General features: G+C 35.4%; 1 protein-coding gene across 4 annotated transcripts in view; it reads right to left on the bottom strand.

The window, feature by feature from the left end:
* Positions 1–21,994, bottom strand: part of WDSUB1 (WD repeat, sterile alpha motif and U-box domain containing 1) — a 46,968-nt gene that overhangs the window by 20,431 nt on the left and 4,543 nt on the right. For 3 of the 4 annotated variants that reach the window (XM_081814416.1, XM_081814414.1, XM_081814417.1), the window contains exons 3-9: positions 21,772–21,956; positions 19,582–19,674; positions 15,660–15,753; positions 5,324–5,357; positions 3,918–3,958; positions 3,731–3,837; positions 2,688–2,867 (exon numbers count right to left, since the gene is read on the bottom strand). In XM_081814416.1, coding sequence (XP_081670542.1) covers positions 2,688–2,867; positions 3,731–3,837; positions 3,918–3,958; positions 5,324–5,357; positions 15,660–15,753; positions 19,582–19,674; positions 21,772–21,956 — 734 coding nt within the window. Of the gene's footprint in view, positions 1–2,687; positions 2,868–3,730; positions 3,838–3,917; positions 3,959–5,323; positions 5,358–15,659; positions 15,754–19,581; positions 19,675–21,771; positions 21,957–21,994 lie in introns of those variants that run through there. The other variant, XM_081814418.1, reaches the window with a different exon arrangement.

The raw sequence follows: 21,994 nt of genomic DNA, 5'->3' as shown, positions 1-21,994 counted from the left end.
GGATGGAACTGGAGGGTATTATGCTGAGTGAAATAAGTCAATCAGAGAAAGACATGTATCATATGATCTCACTGATAGGAGTAATTCTGAATCTCAGGAAACAAACTGAGGGTTGCTGGAGTGGTGGGGGGGTGGGAGGGGTGGGGTGGGTGGGTGATAGTCATTGGGGAGGGTGTGTGCTATGGTGAGCGCTGTGAATTGTGTAAGACTGTTGAATCACAGACCTGTACCTCTGAAGCAAAGAATACATTGTATGTTAAATAAAAGAAGAAGGTAGTAGGAAGGGAAAAATGAACGGGGGGAATTCGGAGGTGGAGACGAACCATGAGAGACTATGGACTCTGAGAAACAAACTGAGGGTTCTAGAGGGGAGGGGAGTGGCGGGATGGGTTAGCCTGGTGATGGGTATTAAAGAGGGCACATATTGAATGGAGCACTGGGTGTTATACACAAACAATGAATCATGGAACACTACATCAAAAACTAATGATATAATGTATGGTGATTAACATAACATAATAAAATTAAAAATTTAAAAATTTAAAAAATCAGGTGGCTTTTTTTTTTTTCCCCGAAACAGAAACTGACAAGTTGATTCTAAAATTCATATGGAAATGCAAGGCACCCAGAGTAGCAAAACCAATCTTGGAGAGAAAAAGAAAAAAAGGACACATATTTTTTTATTTAAAACCTACTACAGGGCGCCTGGGTGGCTCAGTCGGTTAAGCGACTGCCTTTGGCTCAGGTCATGATCCTGGAGTCCCGGGATCGAGTCCCACATCGGGCTCCCTGCTCAGCTGGGGGTCTGCTTCTTCCTCTGACCCGCTTCCCTCTCGTGCTCTCTGTCTCTCATTCTCTCTCTCAAATAAAGAAAATCTTTAAAAAAATAAAATAAAATAATAAAAAATAAAACCTACTACAAAGCTATAGTAATTAAGACAGTGTGGGGGTACGTAGGTGGCTCAGTCAGTTAAGTGTCCAACACTTGGTTTCAGCTCGGGTCATGATCTCAGGGTCATGAGACTGAGCCCCGTGTCAGGCACTGCGCTCAGCACAGAGTCAGTTTGAGATTCTTTCCCTCTCTCTCTGCTCCTCCCATCAGTCTCTCTCTCAAATAAATAAAACCTTAAAAAAAAAAAAAAAGTGTGGAACCAGCATAAGAACAGACAAATAGATCAATGAAATAGAATTGAGAGTCCAGAAATAAATCCTCACATTTGTAGTCAGTTGATTTTCAACAAGGGTGCCAAGACAATTGCAAAGGACAAGAATAGTCTTTTCAAGAAAGAGTGCTGGAGCAGCACCTGGATATCTACATCTGAAAGAATGAAGTTGGACGCTTACCCTCACACCATATACAAAAATTAAGTCAAACTTGATCACACACCTAAATGTAAGAACTAGACATATAAAGTTCATAGAAGAGAAACAGGTGTAAATCTTCAAGACTTGGAATTAGTTTCTTAGATATGACACCTATAGCACAAAGCAACAGGAAAAAAAAATATATTGGACTTAATAAAAATTTAAAAATTTTTGTGTTTCAAAGGATACTATCAAGAAAGTGTAAGGCTAACCCAGAGAAAGGGAGGAAATATTTATAAATCATATATCTGATAAGTCTTATATCTAAATTTATATAAACAATAAAAAGACAACCTAAGTTTCTAAAATGGCCAAAGGATCTTAATAGACACTTCTACAAAGAAGATCTACAAATGGCTAACAAGCACATGGAAAGATGTTCAACATCACCAGTGACCAGGATATGTATGTTGAAACCATAATGAGAAACCAGTAGGATGTCTATAATTTAAAAAACAAGTGTTGATGGGGACGTAGAGAAACTGAAATCTTCATATATACGGCTGATGAGAACCTAAAAGTAGCGCAGCTGCTTTGGAAATAGTCCAGCAGTTCCTCAAATGTCAGCACAGAGTTACTATATGACCCACCAATTCCATTCCTGATTATACATCCAAGAAAACTGGAAACATTATCACACAAAAACTTGTACACAAATGTTCAGAGAAACATTATTCATAATAGCTAAAATGGAAGCAGTCTCAATTCAATCAACTGATAGATGGAGAAGCAAAAAGTGATAAACTCATACAGGGAAAAAATACTCAGTCATAAAAAGAAATGAAGTACTACTATATGCTATAGCATGGATGAACCTTGAAAACATTTAACCAAGAGGCCAGACAAGGCCACACATTACAGGACTCCACTTGTATGAAATGTCAAGAAGAGGCAAATCCTTAGAGACAGAACACAGATTCGTGGTTGCCAGGAGCTACAGAGAAAGAGAAAGAGGAGTGACTGCTCGTGGGCATGGGCTTTCTTTCTGAATGTCTTAAAATGTTGTGGAATTAGGCAGTGGTGAGGGCTGTACAACTGTGGATATACTAAAAGTCACTACGTTGTACACTCAAAAAAGGGGGTGTTCTATCATGTGAATTATATCTCAATTTTTAAAATATATACATTTTTAAAATTAGTTACATGGTGGCTTTAAAGAAATACTACATAACATTTCTTTTCCATAATCTAATAAAAATATACACACCAGAGTAATTACTTTGCCAGAATATTAAGAGGAAACTATTAATACAACTAAAACCAATCTCAGAGTAAATTATTAAAAGTCACTTTTAAGACCGCCTATCTTCCACTAATCTTACCAATTTTCAAATCATCAGCCAGACTTTCTTTGGTGAGATTCAACAGTTCTCTTCCATCAATGTTATTCATTTTGAAAACACCAACAAGGTCACTTAAACCTTGTGCACAAAGCCACATTGAGACATCATCCTCTGACCAGTCTTCAGTAAACTGCTTTGCTTGATCTTCTGTGCTCCTTGCTTTTAAAAACAAACCGACAAACAAAAAGGCAGGTAAAATAACAATGAAGAAAAGTACTTCCTTTATAAATATTCTCACTGAGAATTAAAAAGTAAATGAAATTTCCTTAAATCTGTGTTTTGCTCTTTAACATTCTTTTAAGAAATTTCAAAAAATCAAATAATACTATGCATAATTACAGTATTACTTAACACTATATTAAATACTACTCTTTTGGAACTTTTTCTTTTCACTCTAGAAAAACAATTTTTTTTTATTATATAGAACTCATAATCTGGGTGCCTGGATGGCTCAGTCAATTAAGCATCAGCTCAGGTCTTGACCTCAGGGTCATGAGTTCAAGCCCTGTATCAGGTTCCACGCTGGACGTGGAGCCTACTTTAAACAAAACAAAACAAAAACCAAAAACCTCATATCAGCGAAAGTATTCTATGTGCTCTATCATCTGCATATCAGCACCACTATTTCGTTAATTCTGACAGTGATAAAAATAAAACTCCTAAATTATGTGTCAACATTGTTTGATGAGGCCAAAAATAAAATGAACAAATAAAACTGTGATTTCTATTTTGTTCCCAGGCTGTATTTATCTGAAAAAATAGTGTGCAGTACAAATAAATAGCTTACAAAACTATGGGAGGTATAATATCCATGAAAGTGCACCGAAAAGCATTTACCAACAGTTTTAACATAGACCAACTACTTTAAAACACTGGCTTCTCTAAAATTACTTTTAAATTATATTAAATTTAGCTGTATACTTTATACTGAGAAAAAGCAAGGTGAATAATTTGCCAAAAAATTATGGAATTTAAAATTTTAATGGTGAATGGGTTGAACTGGGTTAGATGCCCTTACTAACCTTGGCAAGGTGTTTCCAGATCAAATTGCCAGATGTTCACTGTTTTGTCCATTGAACCAGTAGCAAATAAAAGGGTATTGGGTGCAAAGGCACAACTTGTGACATACCTAGTTAACAAAAACAACTATTATGTATCCTCAGACTAATTTTTTAATTATACTAATATAAAATGAGGTTAAGTTCAGACCTGGTGTGCTGAGTCAACGTGTGAAGTATATTCTCAGTATTCTGAAAGACAATAAAAACAGCTTTATATTTACACAGGCAGGAGTAAAGTTACTGATAAGGGATTATCTGACATAAATGTTTCTATGCTGTGTTTTAATATTATTAGTCATGAATGTAAGTTGACACTTCACCCAATAAAAAGAGAATAGCATCTATAACTAATAATATTATCAAGTACTTATTTCACTCTTTCTCAATAATTAGCACTGTTGTCTGCTGACCATCTTCCTAGAAGTTTTTAGTATAAAACACTCTTGGCTTTTGCTGACTTATTTGCATTTACTCATGGTAACCTAAACATCTGTTACATGAAATCTGTAATTTTGCTATGACATCTGACTTGTATCCATTGCAGGACCAGTGAGTAGAAATTAGTCACTTAGATTCTGAATACACCTAGCCGGCCATCTAGCATCTAGACATATTTATTTTACTAATTTTTAAAAATGAAGTATAATTAACATACAGTATTATATTAGTTTCAGGTTGTATTTAACTGAGACTCATAATTATTTAATGGAGAAAATTTAATGTTATAGCTATTCTTGTAAATGTAAAATCTCATGAAAATTTCTTGAGAAACATTTAGGATCTACTTCACCCAGTGAGTATTTTTGCCCATCTCCTGCCAGAGTGCTCAGTGATTTGAACTTTCACGTGGAGGACTACCTTAGATTCCTTGCTTGACCCACTACACTTTTGATGATTTACATCTCTGTCTCATTTGCTGGCAAAGCTGCAGCCTGAACTCATCATTATGAGGCTCCATTCAACATTCTCCATTCTCTCTTAAAGAATATTTTCATCAACCACATCTTTATTATATATAAAACATTCATTTTTCTTCGTACTTGTGCAACTCTGGTCTTTATTCATATGGGTCTATCAAAAATTTGCATTTTCCCAAGTTCATTAAATCCTACTCTTCCTTATACTCTAAACCTAGCCAGAACTCCACCGGTAGTAGGCCACTTTCAGCTACACTCTTCCAAAACCCTGGGGTAAACATTCATCCCTTGCTGTTATGGAAACCTGGTATAAAAATTTAAGAATAATCAATTTGAAGTGATTTTTTTTTTTTTTGGATCTAGGTGCTCCTTAAATCTGTATTTTCTTTGATCAGATTAAACATCTATTCATCTTAAACATCTGTCCCTCTTAAAATCATTATTGAAATATTTAAGGACTTGTCCCAGAACCTGTACCTTAATCTGCACAACTATCTTAGCATTTCTGAAAATGTATATTCTTAGGCACTTGAAAAAAGTATACATTTTGTTCACCTTGCCTAACAAAATTTTTAGTTCAGTAGCCTAATAAACATAATTTACACAGAGCCCACACAAAAGATTTTGAAATACTTACAGTATCATATACTATGACAGACTTATCCACTGATCTTTAAAAGAAAAAGGAAATTATGGGTAAGAAGTTCTATAAAAACAAAGTACAGCATTTATTAATTAGGATTTTTAAATAATTTAAAATTTTTTAAAAAGGCTGAGATATTGATATGCAAACATTTATTTTTAAGAGATTTTATTTGAGAGAGAGAGAGTGCACGTGCACAAGCGGGGGGAGGGGCAGAGGCTGAAGCAGACTCCCCATTGAGTAGGGAGCCTGATGCGATGAGGGGCTGGATCCCAGGGCCCTGAGATCATGACCTGAGCTGAAGGCCGATGTTTAACCTACTGAACCACCCAGGCACCCGTGATATGCAAACATTTAGAATGCAGTCTCTTTTTGTTTCTGGGTATGAACTTTTATTCAAAAAACTACATGCTGTATATGAAATTTATCAGAAAATTATAAACTTTAGTAAACAATGGCATATGCTATTTATACCAACTAGCCATACAGAAAATAAGCATTTCTGATGTATAAATAAGACACAATCCCGTATCGAGTTAATAACTCAAAGGGAAAAGCCACTAAAAGGGAAAACTATTAACAGTTGACCCTTGGACAACGCACGGATTAGGGGCATTGATCCCCTTCCCCATGCTGTTGAAAATTCATGTATAACTTTTGACTCCCCAAAAACTTGACTACTACTAAGCCTCCTGTTGACTGGAAGCCTTACCAATAACGACTGGTTGATTAACACATGTTTTATATGTTACATGTATTCTATACTGCCTACTTAAAGTTCAAGAAAATCTTCATATCTTAAGAGAAAATACTGTACTATATAAAAAAAAAATCCCTGCATATAAGAAAGCCTATGCAGTTCAAACCTATGTTGTTCAAGGGTCAACAGTACTTGTTCCTTGGTTTTTGTTTCGGACAGCATTGTTCTTTATCAGTGATATGGCCATGCCTTAATTACTAATCTCTCTCTCTCTACATACACACAAACACGCACACACATGCGCACACCTTGTGACTCATTTTTGAAAATTATAATTCTAAACTTGATATGAACTCTACAGAGTTTCTTTTAATGGTATAAAAATAAAAAAAAAAGCCATCTGGGAGTATTCTAGTGGTGAAAAAGATCATCAAAGAAAAATGCAATCCTATAATAAAATACATAATTAACAAGAACAGATAAATGTTTCTCCATAATATTTTTCCTCTTTAAAAATAGTCTTTATGCCACCATGATATATGTTGCAAGGTGAGAAAACACAATACAAGTGTTACTACTGTCTGTACAACTTTAATAATATTTGTATTTATTAAAAGGTGGCTAATAAGAGTCCAACCATAGGAGTCCTAGCTCCTGGAGGGCTTAAAATTCCTTGTTTAGTAGGTTATCCAGTGTAGGTGATGGATTTTTTACTGTAGAATCTTTGTTATAAGTAGAAAAAAGGAATTATACTTTAAATGTTCAAATGTAAAATAAAATACAAGAAAATGGGAAGCATATGAATGCATTCTGGATGTCAAACAGTTATAGCATTAAATGTTAAAATTCCAGCCAAAGAAAACTGAGAAATAATATTAGCAGCTAACATTATTTGATTATGTATATATATGCTAAATATAATTTGTGGATACTCTTATTTAGTCCTAAATTCCTCAAGGTACAAGGTATGATTACTAAAATATATAAAATTCTTAGGGAAGACTACTACTTCTGAGCATCCTAAAAAAGAAAAAAGCAAATTCCATCTTCTGAGATCACAACTGGTGCAGTTAAAACTAACTGGGGTGCCTGGGTGTCTCAGTCAGTTGAGCATCTGACTCTTGGTTTTGGCTCAGGTCATAATCTCATGGGTAGTGGGATAGAGGCCCACATTGGACTCTGTGCTCAGGGTGGAGTCTACTTGAAAGACTCTCTCCCTCTGCCCCTCTCCCTGCTCTCTCTCACTCTCTAATAAATAAATAAATCTTAAAAAAAAAACCAAACCCTAATTCATCCTAATAATATATCACTTGAAGAGCTGGATCATCATTAGTAATCTTTATGAGCATTGTATACTGAGAAGACAGAAATTAGGGCAACAAGCAACAGTCCACTATGGGAATAGGAAGCAATAAGGCCCAAAACAGACTAGAACAAAAAAACAAAGCACCCAAGAAATTTAGACAATCTTGTAGGCAATAGATAGCCAGCCACGATGGCAATGGAATAGGTTCACTTGTTATTGAGGTATGAAAATGAATCTGAGAAACAAAAGGCCAAACATGAAGAACTCTTAAGAGTCTAACGAATCCGGGGCGCCTGGGTGGCTCAGATGGTTAGGCGTCTGCCTTCGGCTCAGGTCATGATCTCAGGGTCCTGGGATCGAGTCCCGCATCGGGCTCCCTGCTCCTTGGGAGCCTGCTTCTCCCTCTGCCTCTCTCTCTCTCTGTCTGTCATGAATAAATAAAAAATAAAATCTTTAAAAAAAAAAAAAAAAAAAAGAGTCTAACGAATCCAAGCAAGAAGAATGGAAATTATAAATAGACCTGCAAACTTTGAGAGATAAAAAAGATTGTCAACTCACCTCCTGTAGTCTCTAATTTGGTCATGGGATTCAAAGAAAGATACTATAGGATTTGATAACTGATTAGATTTGGGGGAAGGAAATTAGGATTAGGGAAAAATAATAGTTTTTAATATTTGAGATTTGAGTTTCAAAGACTAGAAGAATAATAGAGCCATTGTACACAGACACAAAATAAAATACTTTGAAACCACTCAAACAATATAACACTTCAAAATATTCCCTAAATTGAACCTGAACCAACACCACACAAGAAGTCCCACTGTTTAGTGCTCCTGGTTATACATTTCCTGCCTGCTTTATGTAAATCTTACCCCAACTTTTCAGTATGAACATTCCACCACAATCTGCCCTGTCACTGTATAAAGGAGGCATTAGTATTCAAGCCTTTTGATACTCCATTTCTTCAGTTTTGTGGCACTCTAAAACCTCAACTCTGCTCATTCAAGACTACAAGACAAATATGTCAATTATATCCAGATGGATACTGGGTGAGAGCAACAACACATACAGTTATGTGGTTGATATGGAAGAGCACAGACTCATGGGGGATCCGTGACATTACAGTGACACTGTACAGCCACCCCAATATCAGAAATACCTAAAGCATTTTAATCTAAACTAGCTTTATACAATGGCCAAAAAGCTAATCAAATGAAATTACCAACATTTCTTTAGGGCAAGTGTGTTCCTAAGGTTTAAAGATTTATTTTGCACTCAAGTGTTTTTATTTTAAATGTATTGATCTATGTTTCTTCTCATTCAGAAAGTATTTGCAGTCTCTTACAAAGATGTAGCAAAAACAAGGTAAAAATTATGTGAGGAGACCAGAGAGGAAGAGAATACAAAGATGAAGTGGACAAGAGAAATGAAGGTTAAGATTTAGTGTCCAAGGGGCTCCTGGGTGGCTCAGTCGGTTGCATGTCAGACTCTTGATGTTGGCTCAGGTTACGGACCGTGGGATCAAGCCCCATGTTGGGCTTGAGCCCCATGTTGGGCTCCGCACTCAGTGCAGAGTCTGCTTGTACCTTTCCCTCTCTTCCTCCCCGCCTCCCCCTGCTCGCACTCGCTCACTCTCTCAAATAAAATCTTTAAAAAAAATTTAGTGTCCAAAATATACAACATAAAATCCAGTCCACCCTGCTACAGGAGGGCTGCAACTTTGGTTCTGAGCTTCTTCAACAGCAATTCAAGAAAGAAAACATGATATGTTAACACAATTTAAGATAGAAATACAAACCCAAAGTTTGGAAAAGAGACATCAATTCCTCAGACTGAGACGTGAAAGAACTATTTCCCCCAAAGACTTTATAGAGAGGATTCTATGACACAAAGTCCTCAACAACTCTTTCTGAATGAACATAGTAAATTTCAAACAGCTGTTTTATAATGCCCCCTTAGGATAGGTCAATGGCCGAAACCCAGAGAAAGCAGAAATCAGAAAATGTCCAATGTTCTGGATTACATAAAAAAAATAATATATATATTTTATAATCATGTACTGAACAATTATTATGCCCCCAAAATAAGTAATAAATGCTTTGCCTGCATTTTCTTATTTAAGCTTTGTAACAATCTTATGAAGAACATGTTATTATTTTCCCCATTCTATAATTCAGAGAAGTGAAGCTGAGATAAGATCTGGAATTAGTGAACTTGCTCAAAGTCACACAGCTAGGAAGTGGCAGGCCTGGGACGAAAAATCAGTTCTATGTGATCCTAAAACCCAACTTTTTGGATTTTACACTTCCTAGAACATCATCGCCCATGAAAGTATTAAAATTAAAATGGATTCATAATGGGGACATAGCCTGACAGTTTTAGCCTAAAAACGTATAAAGCAGATGGCACAGCTATTCAAATTTCACTAAAGCTTTCACAAGACATCTAATTTCAAGCAATGCAATATCTAATAACCCTCTGTAATAAACAGCATCACGTACTTTTAGGCTACTAAATGAACTGACCTGTTCTATAGGATTATGAACAATGTTGTAAAGAGAGAGGGGGGAAAAGATGATTTGAGTTTTGGAAAAGTGATCTTAAGCCTTCTCCTGCTAGTCATTACTGAGCAAGAGAAGGTTGTTTGTAAAGCCACTCCAAATTCAAGACAATAAAACTCTATCCTTCACATTTATAAAATAGATAAAATATAAACAAACTTCTTATTGGGATGAGAGAGGACACTTCCCATCCTTTCTGGAATAAGGCTCCTGGCCTCTTCTCCCTCTCCTGCTTAGCAGAAAAAGAATGACAAATGACTAGAGAGTTTGGGGAAGATGTTAGGTCACGTGGCCCAGCCCCTTCTGGATTTTCTTGTATCTGATATACCCCTGCAGGGGAAGTCTGCAGTGGTCCATGCTGCCCAAGAACAGGTGAGCAAGTCAGCTGCAGATCTACAGTCATGTTACCCAGTCTGTCTTACATTTCTCTCTCATTGGTTTTTGACTCAAGAAGAGGAAAAGAAGATGCTATTTATTGAACTCTTAAAAATGAGGAATTCTGAATCTCAGGAAACAAACTGAGGGTTGCTGGAGTGGTGGGGGGTGGGAAGGATGGGGTGGCTGGGTGATAGACATTGGGGAGGGTATGTACTATGGTGAGTGCTGTGAATTGTGTAAGACTGATGAATCACAGACCTGTACCTCTGAAACAAATAATACATTATATGTTAAAAAAAAAAAAGAAGAAGAGGATAGCAGGAAGGGAAAAATGAAGGGGGGAAATCGGAGGAGGAGACGAACCACGAGAGACTATGGACTCTGAGAAACAAACTGAGGGTTCTAGAGGGGAGGGGGGTGGCGGGATGGGTTAGCTTGGTGATGGGTATTAAAGAGGGCATGTATTGAATGGAGCACTGGGTATTATACGCAAACAATGAATCATGGAACACTACATCAAAAACTAATGATGTAATGTATGGTGATTAACATAAAAAAAAAAACTCTAACAAGGATGGGCATTTTAAAACTGATTTCCAAGGAATCCTAACTACTAGAACTGAGAATAGAAAGAGGCAGTCCTATTTGAATTATGAAGACTGATCTTGCCTGCCTGAATAGAAGCTAATATACATATATAATGTTCATTTTATCTGGTTGATCAAGATTAGTAGGGTGGTACAAAAGACAAATTCTGCCAAGGGACTAGAGGAAAATTAGAGGAAAGATGCAGAGAAAGATGGAGGGAAGAAGTTCCTACACGTTTTGCTCCATCATGTGTGATGCCATCATAGCTCTGAGAGCTAATAGAATGTGTGAAGCAGATATGAGAACCCACGTATTTTTTGCTAGCCCAGATATTGAAGAAATTTAAAAAAAATAAAACAATCCACTCTTCTACTTTTTTATTTTCCCTAAGAAAAAAATGTTATGTTAACATGCATTGAGTTTTTTTTAATGAATTAAAAATATTTTAGAATTTTCTCAGTTTTATTTTCAGTAAATAGATACATATATATATATATATATATATATATATATATATAACTCATATAAGCCAAAGCTCCTTGAGGTCCTCAATAACTTTTTTTTTTTTTTTAAGATTTTTTTTAATTTATTTATTCATGAGAGACAGAGAGTGAGAGAGGGGCAGAGGGAGAAGCAGGCTCCCAAGGAGCAGGGAGCCCGATGCGGGACTCGATCCCAGGACCTGAGATCATGACCTGAGCCGAAGGCAGTCGCTTAACCAACTGAGCCAGCCAGGTGCCCGGTCCTCAATAACTTTAAAGAAAGTCAAAGAATCCTAAGACCAAAACATATGAGAACCATTACCTAAATCATGGTTCAATTTCTGTACTTCACCTTTAGCACTCATCTCCTATAGCTAGGCAATGCATATTAGAATTGCTTTAAAAGTTTCAATCATTTTCCTAAATCTATACAAAGTTATAACAACATCCCAGGTCTCTATCATCTCTACAATCTATTTTTCCAGCCTCAATTCCCCTTATTTCTCCTTATAGTTATCATACATTTTAATCCACTCAAGAATTTCCTGCCTCTTGGAATCCCCTTTCTGTTTCCCAATCCTCCCATATCTGCATAAATTCCATGATGCCATTTACATGGTCACCCCATATCTATGCCTTATACAACTTCCTTAGCACACCTGACCTATAATCCCATTCCGCTGTCAATTCATTTTTCCTATGTAGCCATTTGTATTCAAATATCTTCTATCCTACTCACTTTTTCCCATTGTCTCCCTCTTTAGCATATGTATCCATTCCATCTTACCACTTTCAGTCCCAAATGGAATCTATCATTGACCAATTAACTTGTTCTTTATCTACTCATGAAGTAGGGTTTAAACATATCTCCCAATTTCCCTAAAAAGCTAAATGTTTATATTTCACCATCTTACATTTCCAACCCATTCACTTGCCTATTTACCCAAATGAATTAAGAATATTCAGAAAAAATATATGAATGGGACCTAGAGCAACACCATATACCAAACAGTATGTAATAATGTAAAATTCCACCTATCCACAATGACTGAAAAGGTACATTTTAGTTAACATAAAATATTAAGATTGACATACATACAAGCTAATAAGGAATTATAATGCTATGAAATAGCATTTTTTAATAACAGGTTTTATAACACAAAAACTATACTGAGTTTCACTTAACACTTCTTTCATGATTCGGAAGGCAAAGGTATGTCAGATCTTGCAGTAACATCAGGATAGAGAATTAAAACATCTCCAAGGGCACACTGTCTTATACTTCTTTTTATATGCCATAATGCAACTGGCAGAGACTTGGGCCCATAAGAGAGTCATAAATACTTGCTGAATTTCATATCATCATTTTGTCAAGTAACCTCTTAAGAGTGAAATGCACAATATATCCCCCAAAACAACAGAAGGAAATCCAGTTTTGTTTAAACTTTCACTGACTTCAATTCTAGGTGAAAAGAGAATTACTATATATGCTTTTTGATGATGAACCATGAAGAGCCATGATCGTGGATTTCAATGCTATGGCCTGTGATATCAGATAGGCAAGGGTGAGAAAATCCAATGGCAGCAAGGAGAAAATATACCAAAGTATAGAAATAGAATATAAAGTAACTGAATCATGCTACTGTGTACCAAACCAATTGCTTTACAGAACAAAGTTTTGAAAATAAAAGCCAACGTTAAAATTTTCAACAGAGAACTAGCAATCATAAAAAGTGACATAGTGGACCTGAAAAAATAGCCACATACAAATTACAGGACCAAAAAATAAAATAACACAAATTAAGGATTCACCAATGGACCAGTTTAATATAACATATCAGATAAAGCTAAGGAGAGCATCAGCAAAGGGGAAACTACTCAGAATAAAACACAAGAAACAGGAGAATGAAAAATACAGAAGAGAAGAGAAAAGATATAAAGTTTATAGTAAGAAAGTATATTTTGCATTTAATTGGAGTCCCAGATTTAGAGGTGAGAAAGGATAAAGGCCATATTTGAAGAGATAAGATTTTCCTCTTAACTGATGAATTATCATTTTATGTATTTAACAAACTCAGTGAATTCCAAAGCAAACTAAGTAAAAAGAAATCCAAATCTCGATACAAAGTAGGTATAAAAAAAAAACCACAAACAGAAAATTCTGTGAGTACCCAGTGAAAAAAATACAAGTTACATCCAAAGAAGCAACAGTTAGAAACAGGTTTCTCTATAGCAATGCACAAAAATAGTAAGTCCTGACTAAACTGTGTTTATTACAACAAAGCAAGGTTGGTTTAACATTTGAGAAATCAATATAATTTACCACCCTAACAGAATAAAAGAGAAAAATCATATGATTATTTCAAGAGAATCATAACACTTTTTCATGATAAAAACAAAACAAAACCTCTTACAAACTAGAAGGAACAGAAGAGCTAATGAAGTTTATCTCCCAAAACCTACAGTAATCACCTTAATAATGAAAGGTCTCCTTTACAAAGAGGAATCAGAGGTTGCCTATTACATTATTTCCATTATCCTGGTACTGTTAGCTAGTTCAATAAGGCATAGACGATGTCAAAGGTATACTGATTAGAATGGAAGAAACAAAAACCATCAACATGTGATATGATTTTGTACATAAAAAATGCAAAAATTAAGATCCTTACAAGATCTTAATTCTGTCTTTCCATATATACATCCCTATATTAGCCATGTCTTTTATAATAGCAACAAAAAATTAAGTGCCTAGAAATAAATCTAGAAATTTCTAAGTGCTCAGAAATAAAAGATAAGGAGAACTTCTAAATAGAAGACAATTATTGAGAGAAGTCAAAACAAAAATAAATGGAGAAATATGCCACATTCATGGATTAAAAGACTCAATATCATAAAGATGTCAATTATCCCCAAATTTATCAGACTCAATATAAGCCCAATCAAAATCCAACAGGTCTGTGTGTGTACAAGGGATAGCTGGAGGCAATCTCACAAGCTAACTCCAAAATTTATATGGAATGCCAAAATCCAGGAATAGCTAAAATATAAAGCCTTGGAAAGACAGAATGGTTTTAGAGCAAGGATAAATAGAACAACAGAATGAAATAGTAGGCTAAGAAACAGATCCACACATATATGGTCAGTGATTTCTGACAAGGTAGCAGAACAACATGAGAAAAGATGATCTTTTCAGTGGGTATTACTGGGACAACTGGATATCCACATGGAAAGAAAGAAAACTGAACTCCTACTATACTGTACATGATACACACAAATCAAATCTGATAGGGGAAAAACAATGAAGGTTTTAGAAGATAATATGGGAAAATATCCTAACTCAGAACATAAACTGACTACACTAAAATTTAAGCTGTGAAAAGAAAAATCCACAGAAGGGAAAAGATATTTGCAACACATTTAACAAATAAGTGGCTCATATATGGAAATAGAGAGACAATATATGTAATTTCAACAACAGATCAAAGAAAAAGATAATGCAGAACAAAAATGAGCAAGAGACATGAACAGGCACTTTATAAAAGAGGAAACACATATGGCCAATAAACTTCTGAAAAGATTCTAACCTCACTGTTTTAGGGAAACACAAATTAAAAACGCAGTAAGATTAACACTTCACATCTGTAAGAATGGCTAAAATTAAAAAGACCGAAAATACCAAGTATCAAGGAAAGGCTAGGATGTGAAACAATATAGCTATAGAGGAGTTCGGCTACTTGGAAAACAATTTGATGTTACCTGCCAAAGTTGAAAATACAATTATTCTATGGCTCATAAATTCTATTCCTGTGTATTTCTCCTACAAAAATGCATGAACATGTACACTAGAAGACACAGATCGATTCAATTATTATTATAATGCTCCCAAACTGAAAATAATCCACATATTCGACATTAAAATGGGTAAGTTATAGTATACGCATTCAATGGAATATTACATAGCAATGAAAACCCACAAGTCACAGTTGTATGCATTAATATGAATGGATGTCCCAAACATCATGTTGACTAAGGGAAGCCAGACACAAAATAATACACATTATAGGATTTGTTTTAAGTCAGTTTAAAAGAAAAAATTGATATTGTAGATGACCTGAGGTGCTGTCACACTAACGGGGCACCTGGAAAGGGAAGACTTTGGAGCAGAACCAGTGATGTTCCATTTCTTGGCCTGAGTAGTGCTTACACAGGTTTATATCCATTTATCAAGCTGTTCTCTTATGTTTTATGTACTTTTCTGTATATCTGTTCTATTTCATATCAAAATGGTTTAAGGAAATTAAACTAAATAGCTTACCCCGAGACTAGCATCTGCCCATTATGAGAAAAAGCACAAGCCAGAACAGGAGCACAGTGCCCATTCAGTGTACTTTTATATCTTAATTCAAAACCTGCAAATAACAAGGCAAGAAAAATTAGCAAGCTGACTGTACTTAGAATTTATATTTTTAAGTCAAAACTATTTCATTCATTTATTTTAATAAATTATCTTTAAGTGCCTAAAGAATACAAAAATGAGAAAAATCTTCATGCAACTCAGGTATCAGAATGCAGTGTGATTAAGTGGTTTCAAATGTTCAGTAATGGCTAAAGAAAATGGTGCACTCAGCAAAGGTGGGGGGATTATAATGATCAAGTACTTTTAAAATTTTAAATTTTAAACTCTATAAAAGACATAAAAATATAACATTTTAAACTAATCTAAAATTTTAAACCATTAAGACAATCTTGGCATCTAATTTTTAAAAATACAGAATACATACTAGGTGCCTTGCTGGCTCCGTCAGTGGAGCATGTGACTCTTTATGTCAGGGGCAAAGTTTGAGCCCCACTCTGGGTGTGGAGCCCACTTATAAATAAAATTAAATATGTAATGTGTGTATATACACATTGGTGCCCCCAAAAGATCACTTTTTAAAATCTGATATCAAGAAAATATTTTCTCAGGGGTGTCTGGGTGGCTCAGTCATTAAGCATTTGCCTTTGGCTCAGGTCATGATCCCCGGGTCCTGGGATCAAGCTCTGCATCGGGCTCCTGCTCGGCGGGAAGACTGCTTCCCCCTCTCCTGCTCCCCCTACTTGTGTTCCCTCTCTTGCTGTGTCTCTCTCTGTCAAATAAATAAATAAAATCTTAAAAAAAAAAAAAAAAAAAGAAAATATTTTCTCATTCTGTAAATTAAAAATAGTAATTTATACATCTTACAATTCCAATTATATCTTCTAATACTCCTACAAAGTATAACACTAATATCCTTTTTATACTTTCTGTAATTACTGAAAAGTATCACAGCTATCTTAAAGCTAAATCGATGGAATTCAATATATTTTAGTGACAACCTATAAAAATGACTATTAAGAAGTTGACCTGAGGAGATAAGGAAGTGAAATCTATTAATTTTCTCAGAATAAAAACTTTTTTGAAGCGTTAATGGCTCTTAAGACAACAGTATTTAATTAAACAAAAAGGTCATTAGAGCAGGTAAAAGTTTTAACAAATAGAAAAGAACATATTATTATTACTAAATATACATTTTATTTCTATTCAAAACAGAAAAAAAAAAAAAACATGTATTTTTTATCTGGGAGAGGAGATGTGGTCACTGAATGCACCATGGAACATACAGATCAGGAACTGGCACAATCAATCAAACATAGCAAAAATGTTAACAAGTTGTAAACCACATGAAGCCCAGTAAGACTTGCAGTATCACCATAGGCTATATTCTCAAGTATAAGATCCATAAGTCTACTAACAAATAAACAATTAAAAAAATTAGGTGCAAATGATGATAAACACTTTATAAAAAGGCTTTGATGGTGCAGGTTTATAAACTGTTATGTTTTTCAAAAGAGTCACTGTAAAAACACATTTTCCAGGCAATGCATGACACGTTTTACTTTTGAACAACTATTAAAGACATATTTAGAACATCCAATATATGACTATATTCATGGATTCTCATAAGAATTTTACTTTGGCAAGAGTAAAAGACAGGATAGACCAGCGTTCGCTGGTATGTCATTGAACACATTAAAAGAGTGACTAAATATAACCTAATAGGCAATAAATTAACTGAATTTCCACAAAGAGAAATATTTATTTCCTGATAATGGGCCCTTCTCTATACACTGGTATAATGACAAAGATTTTCTCTTTGCTCAAACTCTAGCCAGGCTCTTTTGAGTCCTCTTCTCACTAAGGCCCTGACCTTGGCCTATAAAGACTTACACTAACATAGTTTCTGACAGCTCAAGGCTGCATGCCTAGGATAACCCTAGTCCCCTTCAAATACCTGCCTGAGAAAACTCAAGGCTGCCAATAGAATTTACTGTTCGTTCCACCAACACATGATGATAGAGAGGACCCCTGTCTTCCACTCTGTTGGGGGGGTAGGAGCCTAATCTCCCTAAGTGCCAATTAGCAAACCCAGATGAGTTTCACAGGACCCCCATCCTTCCTGTCACTGACCTCCCTCCTTATTCCCTCATTCTGCCTTCAAAATGCCCAGTCACCTCTGTATAAACTGAAGCTGAGGAAAGTTCACATTGGACTCTACTCCCTACTGCAATAGTACACTACTGGGTAAAATCTATCCTTGTATTTTAGTGTCCAGCTTTGTTCATCTTTGACAATAATTGTCAAGAACAAAATGCAGTTTGCAATTTAACTGAAGCTTATCAGGTGACAATAAAGTAAGAATATTTTTAGGCATTTGAAGTAAGATGGCCAATTGACCATATAATTTCAGAGTTCCCATTAAAATCACAGCAAAAGAATTAATAAAGATATAAAAGCACATCAATGAAGAGAATGGAAAGAGAGGCGTCAGCAATCCAGAAACTGAAGCCAGTTTGGGGAAGGCAGAAAGCACATTAACTGACGAAGTAGCATAGAGGAGTAACAGCCCAGGGCACAAAGGGAGGGGCGACGGCCAAGAAGAAAGTTAATCTGCCCTAGAATACCCCAAAAGACTTAGGACTATCACCAGCTAGGGAAAAGGAAAATCAGAATAACACAGATATCAACCTGAAGACAAAGAAGTGAGCAAAAAAGTCTGTTGATGAAACACTCGGGGTCCACCTCCAATCCCTCCCTCATCCCACCCACACATAGCATGTTGCACAAAAGCCAGATGCTTCTCTACAGGCAAAACATTTCTAGGGAAAATAACAGCTTTCTGGGGACCTCCTTGGCAGCTCCAGGGCAATTCTCTAAGCCCCTAAACCTCTCCAGTAAGGGCCAACAATCCACTTCCTCATCCTAAAGGAAAGCCAGCAACAACAAACCACTATGTGAACAGAGCTTCTAAATATCTTGTTATTGCCTAATTCTTAAATGTCAGTGGAATAAATACAAGGATCACCAGACATCTGAAGCAGGTAACCATATGAAAGAGAAAGATCAGAGTAAACAAAAAAGACTCAAGAGCAAACAAAGATAATCAGGAAACAAGAGGGAACAACAAAACAAAAAGCCTCTAACCCATATCCTGAGTTTTGAGATCATCTTGCATTCATAAAACAAAAGGAGGACACTGAAAAAAAGAAACCGTGAAAAAGATGAACTTACAGAAATTGAAAATATGATGGAATAAAAAATACAAAAGGTTAAAAGATAAAGTTAAGGAATGTTTCTATTAAGTATGAAGAAAAATAAAGAGAGAAATGTGGTGGTGGTGGGGCGACATATGGAAAGAAATAAGGAGTTCCAACACTCAATTAATGAGTTATTAAAAAGAGAGGAAATGGGGAAGAAATTATTAAAGAAATAACTTAAAGGAATACTGTTTTCCGAAACCGAACAATGTAAGTTTCTTGAGTGAAGGATCACCTGAAGGAATAGTGCATTATACAGAGGAAAGACCTCCCATGCACTGTCAAAACACAGTCACTACAGTGAAAAAAATCTAAAATATGGTGGTAAAACAGTATTTATACAAATGGAAAACCACCAAGAGTTGCAAACAGATAAAGTGCAAAGTGGTTACCTCTGGTCAGCAGGAATGTGGGTGGTGGTGGTGTTGAGGTCATGATCAGCTGTGAGCATCCAATTTTTAAATCATGTATATGTATGTAATTACTCTGATTAAAATTTATTAACACATACTTTTATAATCAGTTAGATATCCAGAGTTCCTTAAGTAAAAGATTAATTAAAACAGAAATTCCATCTGAATTGCAAATACTTTTAGAGAACTACTGGTTGAATACATACATACCTAAGATATGGGTAAAAGAAACCACCCAAATTTTGATCTGGCAGTCCTGACCACATGATGCCAATCGGAAAAAATGAAGACCTTGCTCTCCATCTAAAAATGTAAATTTGTTAAAAATAAATACACAAGAATTGATAAAACATTTAAACCAAAACATTTTCAACTTCACATATTGAGATCTGTTAATTCTATCTATTCATTTAAACCATATTCAAAAGCAGTATTAACTAAACGTAAACCACAGAATGAAATGCTGATTAAAGAATGTATTTTAAACAAGGTGCATCAAAGGATTATAACCCTGGCCACTGAAGTTACTACAACAAAATACCTTTTTATTTACCTTCCACTAAGAATATAAACTCAAGGCTCTATGGGCGGAAATTGACTCACTAAGCCTGGGGCATCCTCCAACCCAATTTTAGAGTCCATAAGGCTAGCACTGATGGGAAAAATTGGGGAGAAAAGTTATGAGTGTTAAATGTTTAATTATTCCCAACTAAACATTTTTCTTTTAAAAGGACATACCCACTTCTTAAAAGCTTAGTCTAATGGCGTAAATCGACAGGAAGAGGGCATGGAAGGTCTGCATTCAGGACCCTTCCAGATCTCACCCTATATGTATCCTTTATAATAAAGTTGTAATTGTAAGTATAGCAAAAAAAAAAAAAAAAAAGCTTAGTCTATAATTCACATGGAATAATAATGAGAGATTTTTTTCCCCCCGTTTGATTTAATCAAGACAAAGGCTGGAATTATATAAATCCAAAATAACATTAATTCAGTCTGTTTTATTTGGTAGAAATTATACAAGTCAGGGAAAGTAATCAGTAAATTTGGTGTCACAAAAAATCCACTGGTTTTTAATGCTGAGAAAATTTCAGTGTATAATTATATATACACTAGATAAGTTCCTAAATATTTGTGGCTAATGTAAATATTGATATCCTCAAGTCAATTTTACATGAGTTCCACCTAACATCATAGATGCAGTTTCATCAAAGGAAGTTTTGGCACTGATACATACTAAGATACAATTATGTGCCTAAGAGCAGGGGAGGCTCATCTGAAGTGATTTTTTTACCTGAAATCTAAAGGATAACTAACAGTGAACCAGGTGAAGGGTCCACATGTAAAACCCTTGGAAAAATCTTAGAAACATTCAAGGAACAAAAGGAGGCCAGTGTTGCAAGAGAATGTCTGAGGCCAAGTGTGTGTTGAGAGGAGGCAAACAGAATGTGTCTGGTACTTATAGGCTTTGTGTTTTGGATTTGCTATTTTATACCTTACCTTAATCTTATTTTAATCAGCCACTGATGGGTTTGAAATAGGGGAGTGCCAAAACCATCCTGCCCACCTTCTGGACCTGAGCTGTCCAATAAGGTAATCACTAGCCACCTGTGGCTACTGGACACTTGAAATGTGGCTAGAACAAATTTAAACGTGACATAATATACACACCAGATTTCAGAAACCTAGTACCAAAAAAATAGTAAAATATCTTAAGTGTTACTATCAATTATTGAAATATTTTATATATGAATAAAATAAATTAATTTTACCTACGACTAAAAAGTCTTGTATCTACAATGTAGCTCACGTTATATTGCTAATAGGACAAGCACGGTGGTGTAACAGGACTTGAGGCAGCGAAAGCAGAACTTCCACCCTTACAGAGGATGAAATAGAAGAGAGCTTCCCAATTCACTGCTATCTATTTAAAACCAAGAGTCTGTCTATACTCAGGAGTTTGTATTTCTGACTGTGTTGTCAAACATCTTAGTTTACAAATTTAGCTTTTGGAAGATTAAATCAGTAAACTGAAATTTTAGCTTCTGTTTCCAATTTTTTTTAATTTCACATTTCTCTTTGAAGATCAATATACTGTATTCTAAAATCCACAGCACAACCAATAGGGTTAGGTGCTCTAAGTTACCATATTCAAGGAATCCAGATCTACTATACAAAGTTGAGTCATCCCCAACACATATTAAAGAACATAATTTTCCCTTATATTTCTTCATGATTTCATTTTGGTCAAGATAAAGGACAAGAATGATTCCTTAAAAGGAATGAATTTAAAGGGCTTCTCATTTATTAAAGATGAAATGAAAATGAATAAAAGAATTAAAAGTCATACACAAATTACAAATAGGAATTACTAGAGCTTAAGAGATTAAAATAACTAACCAGAAACTGGCTGTGAAGAAAAATCACAGCAGGTAATTCCAAGATCATGTGCTTTTTCACTATGTAGACACCTCATTTTATCATCCCACACTGTTAAATCTCCACATGAAGAGCCAGTGACAAAGAGGTTTCCAGTTGGAGAAAATGCACAGGCCACCAAGGAGCCGTCCTTAACGCTACCGCATCTGAAATAAAAGCAAAACAAGGGCAGGGAAGGGGCTTC

The sequence above is a fragment of the Leptonychotes weddellii genome, chromosome 3 (genome assembly GCF_054177405.1).
Source record: "Leptonychotes weddellii isolate Sample4059 chromosome 3, ASM5417740v2, whole genome shotgun sequence".
Lineage (NCBI taxonomy): Eukaryota > Metazoa > Chordata > Mammalia > Carnivora > Phocidae > Leptonychotes > Leptonychotes weddellii.
The sequence above is the reverse complement of the archived record's forward strand: the minus strand, read 5'-3'. Positions and strand labels throughout refer to the sequence as shown.